Here is a 16573-nt window from a genome sequence, read left to right as displayed (position 1 = left end):
TTACTGGATTATGGAGCATGCATCAAGACATATTGACAGATACGTTTCATCACTCATAACCCTTACCCTAACCCAGGGATGTTGCCTGCCCGTTTCTTGAGTCTGGAGGTGTATAAGTCCTGAATGGAGGGCAGGTTGGCACCAGTGATTTTCTCTCCAGTCCTAACTGTCCGTTGTGGTCTGTCCCTATCCTGGGTGGTGGCCGAACCACACCAGACAGTGATGATGTGCAGAAGGCCCGCCTCTCAATTCATTCCATTGGTCACGCAAATGGCATTGGGCGCTTTTCTGCTCTGAGCTGAATTTTTTTTTTCAACTCGAGGCGTTCAGGGCACTCCTGCAAAAGCACGAGGCGCATAGAGCAGAAAAGCATGAGGTGCTCAGCAACACAAAACGCTTCACTCTCCTTACAAACCAGTACAAGAAGCTGCCCCAGGCTGCTGAAACGTGTTCTGTCTGACTGGGCGGGGCTCAACACTGCCAAACCAGAAAATTTCAATTTACTGGCATTAAAAACAATGTGCAGGCACCTGTTAAAAATGAAATTAGGGCTGTGGCTTTACCAAACAGTGCAAGACAGACACAGACAAACACAGCAAACACAGTATAAGATATACACACATGAAGACCAAAAGCTAAAAATAAGTTAAAAGAGAGCTGGAGTACAAAATATTTAAAATATCTACAGACATTCAGTGGGTGGCCAGGTTCAGGTGGGCAACAGCTTGTGGAAAGAAGCTGTTTTTGAGCCTGGTAGTGCGGGCTCTGAGGCTCCTGTAGCGCCTCCCAGAGCGCAGGGGGGAGAACAGTCCATGGTTGGGGTGGGTGGGATCTCTGCTGATGCTGAGACCCCTTCAAAGGTAGCAGTTGTGATAAATGTCTTTAATGGCTGGGAGCTGGGTACCGGTGATCTGCTGGGCCGCCTTGACGACCCGCTGCAGAGCTTTCTGGTCTACTGAGGTGCAGTTGCCGTACCACACTGAGATGCAGATGGTCAGGATGCTCTCTATAGTGCAGTGGTGGAAGTTGGTGAGAATTTTGGGGGATAGACGGGCGCTCCTCAGCCTCCTCAGGAAATGCAGGCGTTGTTGGGCCTTTTTCACAAGGGCCTGGTTGCTTAATGTCCACGAAAGGTCCTCGCTGATGTGGACTCCAAGGAATTTAAAGCTGGAAACACGCTCCACTTCTAGCCCATTGATGTGTATGGGGGAGTGGCTGCAGCTTCTAGACCTCCTGAAGTCCAAAATCAGCTCCTTCCTCTTTTGCACATTGAGGACAAGATTGTTGGTAGTAAACCATGATGTGAGGTGCAGAATCTCATCTCCGTAGGCCGTCTCGTCATTGTTGGTGATACGGCCAATGACTGTGGTGTCATCTGCAAACTTAACTATAACATTTGAAGGGTGAGTTGGCAGGCAGTCGTGGGTAAAGAGGGAGAAAAGGAGGGGGCTCAGAACACAGCCTTGAGGGGCACCTGTGCTGAGGGTGAGGGTGGAGGAGGTGTGGTCACCTAACCTAACAGACTGAGGTCTATTGGTCAGGAAGTCCAGGATCCAGTTACAGAGGGAGGGGTTGAGGCCAAGGGACAGGAGTTTGGTGGTTAGTTTGGCAGGGATGATAGTGTTGAAGGCAGAGCTATAATCTATAAACAGCATCCGGATGTATGTGTTGTTAAGTTCAAGGTGGGTCAGAGCAATGTGTAGGGCAGCGGCAATGGCATCCTCAGTAGACCTTTTGAGATGGTAGAACAACTGATGTGGGTCGAATGTGGGGGGGATAATGTTTTTAATGTGAGCCAGAACCAGTCTTTCAAAGCACTTCATGGCAATGGGGGTGAGTGCTATGGGTCGGTAGTCATTCAGATATGTGGATGTTGGTTTCTTGGGGACAGGAATGATAGAGGTGATCTTAAAGCATGCCGGGACTATGGAATGGGACAGTGAGAGGTTAAATATAGTTGTGAAGACCCAGCCAGTTGGTCGTCACATTCCCGGAGGACCCGACCCGGTATGCCGTCCGGTCCGGCAGCCTTCCGTGTGTTCACTCTGCGCAGTGATTCTCTGACCTCTGCTATCGATAGAGTGAGCACCTGGTTTTCTGGGTGGCTGGGTCAGTATTGTCCTTGTCAAACCAGGCATAGAAATGAGTTATCTTGTCTGGCAGGGAGGCATCATGGACAGTGGGACCGCTATTGGAGCTTTTGTCGTCTGTGATAGACTGAATGCCTTGCCACATTCGTCGGGGATCAGTTATTGTGAAAGTGGTCCTCTATTCATAGGGAATATTTATGTTTGGCTGTTCTGATGCCCTTTTGAGGTTGGATCTGGCTGCGCTATAGGCCTTACAGTTACCTGACTTGAACGCTGCATCCCGGACTTTCAGCAGCTGCCGGACCTCACTGGTCATCCAGGGTTTCTGGTTTGGAGAGGCACAGATTGATTTGTTTTGTTGTCACACTCTCAGTGCAAAAGTTAATTGTCTATATCGGAGCCATGGGTAGCTGAATGTGCAAAACTACTCCAGTCTGTGTTGTCAAAACAGTCCTGGAGTTCAGAGACTGCTCCTTCTGGCCAGACAGTGATTATCTTTACTGCTGGCTTGACCCGTTTTAATAGGGGTTTATAGGCTGGGACCAGGAACAGGCAGAGGTGGTCAGAATGCCCCAGGTGGGGGCAGGGAGTAGCTTTGTATGAGTTCTTAATGTTTGTATAGAGATTGTTCAGGGTGTTTTGTCCCCTAGTGGGGCAGGAGACATGTTGATGGAATTTGGCAAATACAGCCTGTATTTATATGACAAGTACATGCAGTATCAGTTCATGATGTTATACCGCTGCACCAGTAGGTGGCAGTAGCGTAAGGTTGGTGTGCCATCCTAGTTCTATATGTGGAAGAGCGACGAATAAAAACGCTCGGAATCAAGACTCCGGTGTGCAAGCATCGTCAATACATGGTACAAGGAGAAAAATTAAATTGAAAGGACGGACAATGAACTCCCTTCGTCAGCCAGACGAGTTAAAGTTGACTGGGAACGTCGACGAAAACTGGAAAGCTTTCAAGCAAAGTGTTGAACTGTATACTCTTGCTATCGGTCTAAAAGACGACGAAGAAAAGCGGAAAATAGCATTGTTTCTAACTGTAGCAGGACGCGCCGCACCGGATGTGTACAACACGTTTGTTTTTGCGGATGTGGAAAAAGACAAGTACGAGGCTGTAATAACGACATTTGACCAGTACAGCACACCGAGACAAAACGTGGCCTACCAAAGGTATGTTTTCAGAAGTCGTCTCCAAAAGGAGTCAGAGTCAGTTGAACAGTATGTCACGGACTTACGGCTAAAACGTCGTTCGTGTAACTTCGGGACATTATGTGAATCCCTGATCACAGATCAAGTAGTGATTGGAGTGAGGGACAAGAACGTGAGGATGCAACTTATCAAAGACACGGACCTGACGTTAGAGAGGGCAATAAAGATTTGCCAAAGCACAAGGATGCAAATAAAGACTTTTGACAACGGCGCCGTGGCCGAAGCAGCTGAGAGGTGGATGCTGTGCAGCTGAAACAGCTGAGGTGGATGCTGTGCGGCCGAAACAGCTGAGGTGGATGCTGTGCAGCTGAAACAGCTGAGGTGGATGCTGTGCAGCTGACACAGCTGAGGTGGATGCTGTGCGGCTGAAACAGCTGAGGTGGATGCTGTGCGGCTGAAAGAAAAGAGAAGAAGCAACGTCAAGTCTAACAGAAAAGCGCCTCAACAGCAGGAGAGCGCGGGCTGCAATCGGTGGGGCAACAGGCACGTGCCTAAACAGTGCCCATCCTTCGGGAAGGACTGCAGAAAGTGCGGAGGTAAAAATCACTTCGCCAAATGTTGCTTCACAAAGAAGAAAGTGCAGCTTGTGGAGAACAAGGGTGACAGCAGCAGTGCTGAGGAGGAGACACCGTTCTTCGTGGAAACAGTCAAGCTCGTGGATGAAGTGAGGGACAAAGAGGAAGAGGAGCCTCCAATCCAAGTCGACCTGGTGAATGATGCTGAGAGCACTACAGAGGACGAATGGATAGCACATGTGGATGTGAACAGCACAGATGTTTCACTGGAACCGGACACAGGGGTGCAGGTAAATATCCTGCCGATGAAAGACTTCTACAGACTGAGAAGAAAGCCCAAGGTGCGTGATAAAAAGGTAAATCTAAGAACTTATGATGACGAGCCTATACCTACAAAGGAAGTGTGTAGAGCTAACCTATCTTGCAATGGTAAAAATGTGAATGCATTTTTTGTTCTTGTAGGTGGGGAAAGGCAAGTACTACTGGGGTTGAAAGCCTGCATAGCTTTAGGACTAATAAAAAGAGTCCGTGTCATTAACACAGAGAAAATGATACAAAAGCAGACAGCAGAAGCCAATAACTGGGTTAAAGAATACAGAGAGGTGTTCAAAGGAATAGGCCGCTTGCCAGGTGAACACAAAATTAAGCTGAGGGCTGATGCAGAGCCAGTCGTACACCCAGCAAGGAAAGTGCCAGTTGCACTCAAAAAGAGGCTGAGAGCGATGCCAGATACCCTGATAGACGAAAACATTGTCAGGAAGATTGACGAGCCAATAGAATGGGTTAATTCCCTAGTCATACTAGAAAAGTCAGATGGTGATCCGAGACTGTGCATAGATCCCAAGGATTTTAATAAAGGGATTCAGCGCGAGCATTACAGGTTACCAACCAAATCAGACATAACCAGTGCTATGAGTGGAGCACGCTACTTCTCCAATCTCGTTGCCTCATCTGGTTTCTACCAAATAGTGCTCGATGAAGAGAGTGCCAAGTTATGCACATTCAATACACCATTCGAGAGGCACTGTTTCTTAAGACTACCTTTTGGTGTAATTTCTGCCCCCGAAGTATTCCACAAAACTATACAGCAGCTGTTTGATGGAATAGAAGGGGTTGGTGTATTCATTGATGGTGTGGTAATCTGGGGTCGCACGAAACAGGAACATGATGACAGGCTTTGAAGAGTGCTCAACAAAGCACAAGAAACAGGTTTAAAACTGAACAAAAAGAAGTGCCAATTTGGTGTGAGTGACATAACTTACCTGGGGGGAAAGCTATCAGAAGCTGGGGTGCAGCCGGACCCCGAGAAAATCCGAGCTATAGCAGAAATGCCCATACCAGAAAACAAGAAGGACCTGCAGAGAGCCTTAGGTGTAGTAAACTACCTAGGGAAATTTATTCCTAACTTATCATCTAACACGAGGGCATTGAGAAGCCTGCTAGAGGCAGACACCTAGGTGCTGTGCTACTCCAAAAACATGACACAGAATGGTTACCAGTAGCATATGCCTCCCGCACTATGACATCAGCAGAGAGGAATTATGCACAAATAGAAAAGGAGACACTAGGGGCAGTGTACGGCTGTGAGAAGTTTCATGAGTACGTATATGGGAGGTCAGCTGTTTTAGAGACAGATCACAAACCTCTAATAGCCATATCTCAGAAACCACTAGGAGATGCACCACCGCGTATACAGCGTCTTATGCTACGTCTCCAAAAATACGACTTGAAGTTCGACTTCACACCTGGCAAACACTTAACAGTAGCTGATACATTAAGCAGGGCCAGCTTGCAGCATGACAAAAGTACTGCTGAGGATGATGTGCAAATCCATGTGGATTATGTCAGAACACAAATGCCAGTGTCAAAAGCAAAATGGACAGAAATAGCTAAAGAAACTCAGGAGGATGAAACACTCAAGAGTGTGATCAAACAGATTAGCCTACCTGGCAAAGTGAAACTAGTCAAGCCATACCAGCACTTTAAGGGTGAGTTACTATCTGTGGTGGACGGGGTTCTGTTAAAGGGCACACAGATAGTAGTCCCCACCTCCATGAGATCACAAATGCTGAAGTTAGTGCACGAGGGAGGGACACTTGGGTAGTGAAAAGTGTAAGAGACGTGCACGTGATGTTCTGTATTGGCCGAACAGGCATAGAGACATTCAGACATTGGTGCAATGCTGTGAGGTCTGCCAGTGACATCAATACCAACAGCCTAAGGAGCCAATGATGCCACATGATAAACCACAAGAGCCATGGGAAAAGGTTGGAATGGACTTATTTCAGCTAAAAGGCAAGGATTACCTATTTGTGATTGATTACCACAGCAATTACCCAGAATTCTGTCAGCTGTCCGCACGACGGCAGAACATGTAATTGCACACACAAAGGCCATATTCGCACGACATGGGATTGCATCCACTGTGATAAGTGATAATGGGCCTCAATTCAGCAGCCAGAGTTTCAAGGAGTTTGCAGAGACTTATGGTTTTGAACACATAACTTCAAGCCCCCTTTACCCGCAATCGAACGGGAAGGCGGAGAAAGGCGTGCAAATTGTGAAGCACCTTCTAAAGAAAGCCACAGAAAGCTGTGAGGACCCGTATCTAGCTATTCTTAACTACCGAGCCTCACCACTGGAGAATGGACTTTCACCAGCAGAGATGCTCATGAAAAGGAAGCTGAAGACCAGGCTTCCAGCAGCAAAACTGAGGATGGAGCAGTGTGTCAAACATTCCTAAAGAGTGTCAGATCAACGCTTACAACAGAACAGCAGTGCCACTGAAACCCCTGGCCCAAGAGGAAATTGTGCGGGTCAGATGTGATGGACAGTGGGGACCACTGGCTAAAGTGATTAAAGAGGAGACACCTGCTCAAGGTGCCTCAGAGGAATATCAAGATTATGGCTAATAACACCAAGGACATGGCAGCTCAAGGACAAAGCGAACAACTGAACATGACAAAACAACCAAATGTGACAAAACAACCGGATGTGACAAAACAACCGGATGTGACAAACAACCGGATGTGACAAAACAACCGGATGTGACAATCCTGCCTAAGGAAACAGGAATGAAACAACCCAAGAGCAAAAGGAACGCCAAGATGGCTGCCGAGTAAAGTCGTGGTAGCTGAGCTCCTGCACAATAAACGATTTATCTGGTGAAAAACGAAGAAGTCGTCGTTTAAATAACTTTAACAACAACCGGAAGAACTTCTTCAACGACTGAAAGCAGCTTAATGTCGAGTCGAGACAGGAAAAGATCGCAAAAGAGCAAAGTCCCCTCGCCTGCGGTCCACTCGGGTAACATGCTGATATCCTCATGCCATGATTATGCTCGCTCCGTAGAACCAGTAACGCTCACTATGGCAGAAGAAGAATTTCCTCCGCCACCTGTGACTCCATGCAAGTCCCCTACTGCAAAAAAAGCTCTTTATGAGACTAAAGAGTCCACATCCCAAGATAATGCCGTCATCTCCATACTCTCCAAACTCATAAATGAGCGAGCCGATTCTATTGAAAGGCTGGTGAGTGAAAACACTAAGAAAATTGACGAAAATACACTGAAGATAGAAGGGATAAAAAAAAACAATAGACTTTGCATGCAGTGAAGTAAAAGACACACAGAAGAAAGTGTCAAATGTTGAAGCTCGTCTTAAAGAGGAAGAGCGCAAAGCTGCCAGTCTTCAAACACGTGTGTGCGAGCTGGAGTCCTACTCAAGACGGTGGAACCTGAAGCTTTATGGCGTTGCTGAAAACTCAACCGAAAATGTGAAAGAAAAAGCTTCAGAGGTTTGCTGCCAGAATATCCTTTCAGAGGAAAAGAACAAGCTCTCAGATGTTATCGATGTTGCCCATCGTCTTGGAAAACCATCACAAAGCCGCTCCACTCCAAGAGCCATCATCATCATCCAATTCTCCCTGAGGTCCTACAGAGATGCTGTGTGGAAGTCAGCAAAACATCATTCCTTCCTGCGTGACAACAGGCTTCGTTTTGCTGAAGATCTCTCTCAACTTGTCAGGGAGGCCAGGCTGAACATGTGGCCCATGGTGCAGAAGGCACGAAGTGAGGGGAAACCTGCATATTATGTAGGTGCACGAGCCTTCATCAATGGACAGGAAATGACCTGAGGTAAACATGACTGATTTCAACTGAGTCTTTTTCATGGCTTGCAGGTCCAACAAAGCTCAGTCTCCTGACTCTCTAAACTGGTGTGCTGTTAGACTTTTATCACAGGGAGAACTGAGCCTACTTGAACTCTCATTTAGTTTGCATTCTTTTCTTACAATATTTCTTACAATGTTTTATCCTACTGATTTTTTTATAGACAACAGCTTGAAAAACTAAGTGGTTTAAAACATGTAGGACACCCTTATTTTGCTCAATTTATATTATATTGTCACCTACTATGTTAACTGTTCCAAGTGCAACTAATGCTCAGCGTACCAGGTCATAACTACTTGTTCAGTATTATTTCGTAAGTTTTCTTATCTTAAGAATTTCTTTGTCTATAGTTTCCCTAAACGCCAGGGGGTTAAGGAATGTTACAAAACGTAAAGCATTATTTTTATTTTCGAAACAGTTTGATACAGATTTATGGTTTTCTCACAGCTCAGAAAGATCAGCGGGTGTCTTAACCATGAAAAATAGATATAACGGTGACATCCTACACACAGACACAGATCCTAAAGGACATTTTATCTGTCAAATTGTCAGTTATGATAAAATTATTTTGATTATTGTTAATGTGTATGGATACAACTCCAATTTAGAAAACTCTCAATTATTTACTGTCATAGAGAATAGACTTAAACATTGGCTCACTAAATTTGCAAATTCCCAAATAATAATTGGAGGAGACTTTAATGTAACTTTGAATCCACTTATAGATAGATGGCCACCGACACAAGATAATAACAGAAACTATTTTATTAAATCTTTTATAGAAAGATATGATTTAGTAGACATATGGAGAGTCAAATCCCCAGATACGGTAACGTTCACTTGGAAGAACAAAGGAAACACAAGGTTTTCTCGTTTAGATTTTTGGTTAGTTTCCAAACATTTTAACGAACAAGATATCACAGTAAATGTTATCCCTTGTCCGTTAAGTGATCATAAGGCTATCTACATATCAATTAATCTGTTTCCCTCTGATAAAAGCTGCAAAGCCAAATATTGGAAATTGAACAACTCTCTTCTTAAATTTGAGGACGTTAAAATGAAAATTTCACAATTGATAACGCTTTACTTTGATAAGGCAAAAATAAATAATTCATTCAGATTAAACTGGGAGCTATTTAAGTATGAATCAGCGAAATATTTTAGGACTTACGGAAGTACTCTTGCCAAAATTAGGAAATTAGAAGAACAGAACATTATCACAGGTATTTCTTTACTCTCTCAAATTTCACCAGACGCCTTAACAAAAGGAGACAAAATTAAATTGTACGAGTCACAAGAGAAACATGATGTGATCTATAAAAGAAGGGCAGAAGGAGCGTTTATTAGATCGCGGACACAATGGCTAGAAAAGGGTGAACAGAACTCTGCATATTTTTTCAAACTAGAAAAATATCATGCAAAAATTAATACCATGAATGAACTAAAAATTAATTATAATATAACAGATGACCCAAAACTAATATCTGATTTTTGTTCTACTTTTTATAAAAACCTGTACACATCTGAATACTCTGAAGATAATACTCAAACGTTCCTGAATTCACTACAGCATACCTCTCGACTTAAAGACTCTGAAAGAGATCTTTGTGATCTCCCCTTATCACTAACAGAGGTTAGCAACTGTATTAATTATTTAAAGGAGAACAAATCTCCAGGAACAGATGGCTTATCTTCTGAATTCTATAAATTGTTTTCACAGCAGATGGCACCATTTCTTCTACAAGTTTTTAATGAAAGCCTATCATCCAGTTGTTTACCTGCAAGTATGACTCAAGGTTTAATTACATTAATTCCTAAACCACGCAAAGATCCACTTTATATTGACAACTGGTGCCCAATCTCTCTTCTAAATAATGACTATAAAATATTGGCCATGATTCTTGCTAGAAGAATCAAGAAAGTTCCAGATTCCATAATTGATGAAGCACAATCAGGATTCATGCCTAATAGACACATCACCAACAATATTAGACTAGTTTTAGATGTACTTGATTACTCACACCTCATTTCTGATAACAGCTTTTTGCTCTTCTTAGACTTCTTTAAAGCCTTTGACACGGTGGAACATACTTTTCTCTTTCATTCGTTAAAGAAATTTGGGTTTGGAGACTTTTTTTGCAATACAATTAAAACCCTTTACAATAATGCCAACTGTTCAATCAAGCTTAAATATGGGTCATCTTCCAGGTTTGAGGTCAAACGTGGCGTTCGTCAAGGATGCCCGATATCGCCATATTTATTTCTACTCGCTGCCCAACTTTTATGTGACCATATTAAGTGTAGTTATCTGTAAGGTGTTTCTATTGCTGATAGAACTATTGTAATTAGTCAACTAGCGGATGACACCACTTTATTTCTAAAAGACAGCTCCCAAGTACCTTTAGCTATTAATATTATAGGACAATTTACTAAAGCTTCGGGCCTTCATTTAAATCTTAAAAAATGTGAATTATTAGCTATCAAAGGTTGTTGTGTTGATTCAATTTCCAATATTCAAGTTAAAAATTCGGTTACTTATTTAGGTATCATTATAGATAATAATTAATCCCAAAGATGTAACACTAACTTCAATCCAATAATTAACGAAGCTAAACAAAAATTCAATCTGTGGCTCTTACGTGACTTATCTTTAAGGGGCCGAATTCTCCTCTCAAAGGCTGAAGGAATATCAAGATTAACATATGCTGCACTGTCATTAGGTATAGATAGTCATATACGCAAAACAATAGATAAAATATTATTTGATTTTGTATGGAAAAACCGCACCCATTATCTTAGGAAATCTGTTCTGATGAGCGAATACAATAATGGTGGCCTTAATTTTTTAGACTTTTCCACACTAAATTACACCTTTAAAATAAATTGGATCAGACGTTACCTTATATGTCCATCTTCTCTTTGGAATTTCATTCCCCATTTTGTCTTTTCTTCAATTGGTGGTCTTAAATTTTTGCTTCTATGTAACTATAACATTGACAAAATCCCCCTCAAACTTTCTTCGTTCCACAAACAAATGTTACTGGCATGGTGTCTAATTTACAAACACAACTTTTCTCCTCACAGGTTTTTTATTTGGAATAATAGATATTTGCTGTATAAAAACAAATCTATCTTTTTCAAACAGTGGTTTGACAACAATATTCTTTTGATTAGTCAGTTGTTTAACCAACATGGGCAACTTTACAATTATGTTGAATTCATTCAACATTATAGATTCCCTGTTACACCTAAAGAATCTTCTATTGTTTTTGATGCTGTTCCCTCTGGTATTGTTTCAATGTTCAAAGGTGTTAATGTGAATGTTAATCTCCCTATATCAGTAGATGTAACTGAAACAACTGTTGGGAAAGCATGCTTTTCATGGAACACCAAGAACAAAAACAAGATTATTCGTCAACTGTTTCAACAAGATATTATTAGCTCACCCTCTGCCTTATCTTATTGGTCTGCCTTTGTTGGTGAAAAAATTGTTTGGGAAAAAAAATTTGGCTTTTACCTCATAAGTTCCTCTTGACTAATAAAGTAAAAGAAATATCTTTCAAAATTATTCATAGATTCTATCCAACTAATCATTATTTGCAGAGACTTAGAAGGACATTGATGTGAGTTGTTCTCTCTGTGGTTTGTTTAATGAAACATTGGTTCATTTATTTTGGTCTTGCCCACACACTAAACAACTGTGGAGTAGGTTGTCTCGTTTGATTATTGATCATATTTACCCTCATTTCACCCTGAGTTGGAAAAATGTATTGTTTGGATATACTGAATTTGATAGGAACCTCGATTCTCAGTATTATTTAATCCATTTGCTAATTATCTTAACAAAATTTTATATTCACAGATCTAAATTCTCTAGCAAGAAACCTAATTTTCCTGAGCTGTCTGCGTATATCAAACAATATATTTCATCAATATCTGATAGTGAAAATAAAAAAGCTGGAAAAACATATAAGCACTTTATGATTTACAAAATATTTAGTTAAGTATGTAATTTATTTGTTTGACTTTAAACAATCCCCCTGGCGTATTTATGTTAATGTTTATGATAATATATGTGTTAATGTTGTATTCATTTAATAATGTGACTATTGTTGATTGACATTGTTGTATACTATTTTTGTTCACTTTTGTTAATAAAGTTCTTTAAAAAAAACCCAAGAGCAGTGATACTACACTGAGAGAACGCCCTAAGAGGCAGATAGAGAAACCAAAAAGACTGATTGAAGAAATGTGGAAAAAAGAGAAAAAAAAGATTGTAAAGAGCATGTAAAAGAAATGAGAAATGTGTATACATGGGCCTACAGTAAAAGGTTTTGTTTATAATTGAGTGAGTTGCTCAAGGAATTTATGTTATAGTTTTGCAGTGTAAAACCAGACATTTTGTGTTAATTAAAAAAAGACAGGGCTATGGTTCATAGCATGTTATCTGTTTTTATTTTCTTTAAAAAAAAGGGGGAAGATGTATTGATATGACAAGTACATGCAGTATCACTTCATGATGTTATACCGCTGCACCAGTGGGTGGCAGTAGCGTAAGGTTGTCGTGCCCTCCTAGTTTTATATGTGGAAAGAGCGACGAATAAAAACACTCTGAATCCAGACTCCGGTGTGCAAGCCTCGTCAATACACAGCCCTGAGGTTAGCCTGATTAAAGTCACCCCCTATGATAAAGGCATTGTCCGGGTGTTGGGTCTGTTGTCTGCTGATGGCACATTGTAGCTGCTTAAGTGCTACCTTAGCATTAGCATGTGGGGGGATGTATACAGTGGAGATGGTAATGGCCGTTAGCTCCCTGGGCAGGTAAAAAGGCCTGCACTGAATCATAAGCAGCTCCAGATCAGCACAGCAATGCCTTTCAACCATCTTTATATTGTTGCACCAAGAGTTACTGACATAAACACTCAAACCTCCTCCGCGGGTCTTGCCGGAGTCCGCTTTCCTGTCGGCACGTAAGGCTGTGCGGCCCGCTAGCTCGACTCGAGTCGCCATGTTGCTGTTGAGCCAAGTCTCCGTAAACATCAGCAGACAGCAGTTCTGCAGCCTTTTCTGAGAGGACAGCCTGAGTCTCATCTCCTCCATGTTGTTAGCTAACCACCGGACATTAGCCATGAAGATGCTGGGGAGGGAAGCTTTGAAGGGAGCGCTACTTAGCTTGGCATTTAGCCCGCCTCGCTTCCCCCTCTTCTGTTCACGTTGCCGCCAGGGGGCAGCGTTTCCACTGCGAGGCCGGTGAGCGGATAATATGGATGGGGAGTTGTCCGTGATGGTGGAGGGAAGTGAGTAATCCGTTCTGAGGTTTAACAGGTCCTGATGGCTGTAGAAGAGCTCAGGACGACCTACACTTGTAAATACACTTCACACTAACGTATAAACAACAAAGAAAACACAACCCTGAACAGGGAGCCGCGGTAGCCGCTGCCTCCAGCGCGCCGCCATCTTGGATTCATGCTAATACTAATGCTACTAGTCTGACTTTTACTACTGCTGCTCCTGAAACTAATCAGGAAATATTGATGAGGATGATGACGTCACCAACTCTGCTATGGTTCTGTCCACAGGGCGTAGAGGGTCTGGGTCAGCTATTAATAAAACATTAAAATAAATCCAGATTATTTCCCTCCCTATTCCTTTAGGTTTCATTCAGCCCCTCCCTTGGAGCCCCCTGGCAGCCCCACCCCTCCTCTAGCCCCTCCCCAAGCATGACATTAGCCCCGCCCACAGTGGACAAGCAGACCCAGACTGTTGGGGTGTTCTTCCCATCTGCCGCTGAACTCCGGAGGAGAGAACAGCAGAGGGCACTAGAGCAGGATAGCCAGGACCAGAGGGGAGACCGCCGGGCCCTGGTCACAGCTATCAGCCCAGGGAGAGGTGAAGTACTACTATTAAAGTTACTAATACTGCTAATACTAATACTGAGGACTAAAGATAATCCTACTACCACTACCATTAACACCATCAATTTTATTGCCAGTGTGTGTGTGTGTGTGTGTGTGTGTGTGTGTGTGTGTGTGTGTGTGTGTGTGAGGTAGGTTTTTGGAGGAAGCAGGTGGACCATGTCTGCGCTTACCTGAGGAGTTTTACCCAAAACAACATGGAATTCAGGGCGCTGATGGGAGAACCTTGTATGGGTCGGGTAAGAACCAGGACCCACACAAAGTACCCATACAGGAAACGCTGGTAAAAGTGCAGTACAGTAACACTGGATCTCATCTGCAGTCATCCCCACAATCAACCAGATGTTATGCATGTAAAACTGATGGCTGACATTTGACCTTATGAACAAGTTTAACTAACTTTAAAAGTGGTCCTTCTACGAAGGCACATCCGTTTTTATTGTGCTGATTGTAGGAGGGAAAACATCTGCTGAAAAGGTCTCATTTTGAGCACAGAACAGTATAAGGATTAATATACATAGGTGCATAATCTACTACTACTACTACTACTACTACCACCACTAGTACTACTACCACTACTACTATTACGTTCGAATGCTCCCATTAGGGGGCGCCACAGTGAATCAACCGTTTCCATGTCTTCCTGTCCTCTGCATCTTCCTCTGTCATACCAGCCACCTGCATGTCCTCCCTCACCACACCCATAAACCTCCTCTTTGGCCTTCCTCTTCTCCTCTTCCCTGGCAGCTCCATATTCAGCATCCTTCTCCCAATATACTCAGCATCTCTCCTCCACACATGTCCAAGCCATCTCAATCTTGCCTCTCTTGCTTTGTCTCCAAACCGTCCAACCTGAGCGGTCCCTCAAATATACTCCTTCCTAATCCTGTCCTTCTTCATCACTCCCAGTGAAAATCTTATCATCTTCATCTCTGTCACCTCCAGCTCCACCTCCTGTCTTTTCATCAGTGCCACTGTCTCCAAACCATACAACATAGCTGGTCTCACACCCATCTTGTAAACCTTCCCTTTAACTCGTGCTGGTACCCTTCTGTCACACATGACTCCTGAGACTCTTCTCTACCCACTCCACCCTGCCTGCACTCTCTTCTTCACCTCTCTCCTGCACTCCCCGTTACTTTGGACAGTTGACCTCAAGTATTTAAACTCATACACCTTCATCACCTCCACTCCTTACATCCTCACCACCCCACTGTCCTCCCTCTCACTCACACATAGGTATTCCATCTTGCTCCTACTGACTTTCATTCTTCTCCTGTCCAGTGCATACCTCCACCTCTCCAGGCTCTCCTCCACCTGCACCCTACTCTCACTACAGATCACAATGTCATCCGTGAACATCATCATCCACGGAGACACCTGCCTGATCTTGTCCGTCAACCTGTCCATCACCATTGCAAACAAGAAAAGGCTCAGAGCCGATCCTTGATGTAATCCCACCTCCACCTTGAACCCATCTGTCATTCCAACTGCACACCTCACCACTGTCACACTGCCCTCATACATATCCTGCACCACTCCTACATACTTCTCTGCAACTCCTGACTTCCTCATACAATACCACACCTCCTCTCTTGGCACCCTGTCGTATGCTTTCTCTAACTCCACAAAGACACAGTGCAACTCCTCCTGGTCTTCTCTATACTTTTTCATCAACACTCTCAAAGCAAACATTATATCTGTGGTGCTCTTTCATAGCATGAAACCATACTGCTGCTCACTAATCGTCGCCTCTCCTCTTAACCTAGCTTAGGTGTGACCCTTAACTAGAATTTGGTCATGCCTATTTCAACATGAAACTGATCGTTGCTTGGGTGGTTATGCCACTGTATTGTTTATAAGGGTGGGGACACCTGCAGTCAGGTGAGACTGGAGAGGTGACTGTATTGTTTATAAGGGTGGGGACACCTGCAGTCAGGTGAGACTGGAGAGGTGACTGTATTGTTTATAAGGGTGGGGACACCTGCAGTCAGGTGAGACTGAAGAGCTCACTGTATTGTTTATAAGGGTGGGGACACCTGCAGTCAGGTGAGACTGGAGAGGTGACTGTATTGTTTATAAGGGTGGGGACACCTGCAGTCAGGTGAGACTGGAGAGGTGACTGTATTGTTTATAAGGGTGGGGACACCTGCAGTCAGGTGAGACTGGAGAGGTGACTGTATTGTTTATAAGGGTGGGGAGACCTGCAGTCAGGTGAGACTGGAGAGGTCACTGTATTGTTTATAAGGGTGGGGACACCTGCAGTCAGGTGAGACTGGAGAAGTCACTGTATTGTTTATAAGGCTGGGGACACCTGCAGTCAGGTGAGACTGGAGAGGTCACTGTATTGTTTATAAGGGTGGGGACACCTGCAGTCAGGTGAGACTGGAGAGGTCACTGTATTGTTTATAAGAGTGGGGACACCTGCAGTCAGGTGAGACTGGAGAGGTGACTGTACTGTTTATAAGGGTGGGGACACCTGCAGTCAGGTGAGACTGAAGAGGTCACTGTATTGTTTATAAGGGTGGGACACCTGCAGTCCACTTTCTTGGATTTTCTCACCTGGATTCTTGAGCATGCATCAGGACAGTCCACTGCGGCGATCATTTTAACCCTAATATTATATCTCGATTTGGAAAATGAGAGGCTCCTAAACAATCAGACATATTT

General features: G+C 43.5%; 1 protein-coding gene across 1 annotated transcript in view; it reads left to right on the top strand.

The window, feature by feature from the left end:
• Positions 1–16573, top strand: part of dzank1 (double zinc ribbon and ankyrin repeat domains 1) — a 66053-nt gene that overhangs the window by 30831 nt on the left and 18649 nt on the right. Inside the window, exons 6-7 of the mRNA XM_056280596.1 lie at positions 13643–13877; positions 14039–14142. Of these exons, the coding sequence (XP_056136571.1) occupies positions 13643–13877; positions 14039–14142 (339 nt within the window). The remainder of the gene's footprint in view (positions 1–13642; positions 13878–14038; positions 14143–16573) is intronic.

This window comes from Lampris incognitus, chromosome 5, assembly GCF_029633865.1.
Source record: "Lampris incognitus isolate fLamInc1 chromosome 5, fLamInc1.hap2, whole genome shotgun sequence".
NCBI lineage: Eukaryota > Metazoa > Chordata > Actinopteri > Lampriformes > Lampridae > Lampris > Lampris incognitus.
This window is presented reverse-complemented; position numbering and strand designations above follow the sequence as displayed.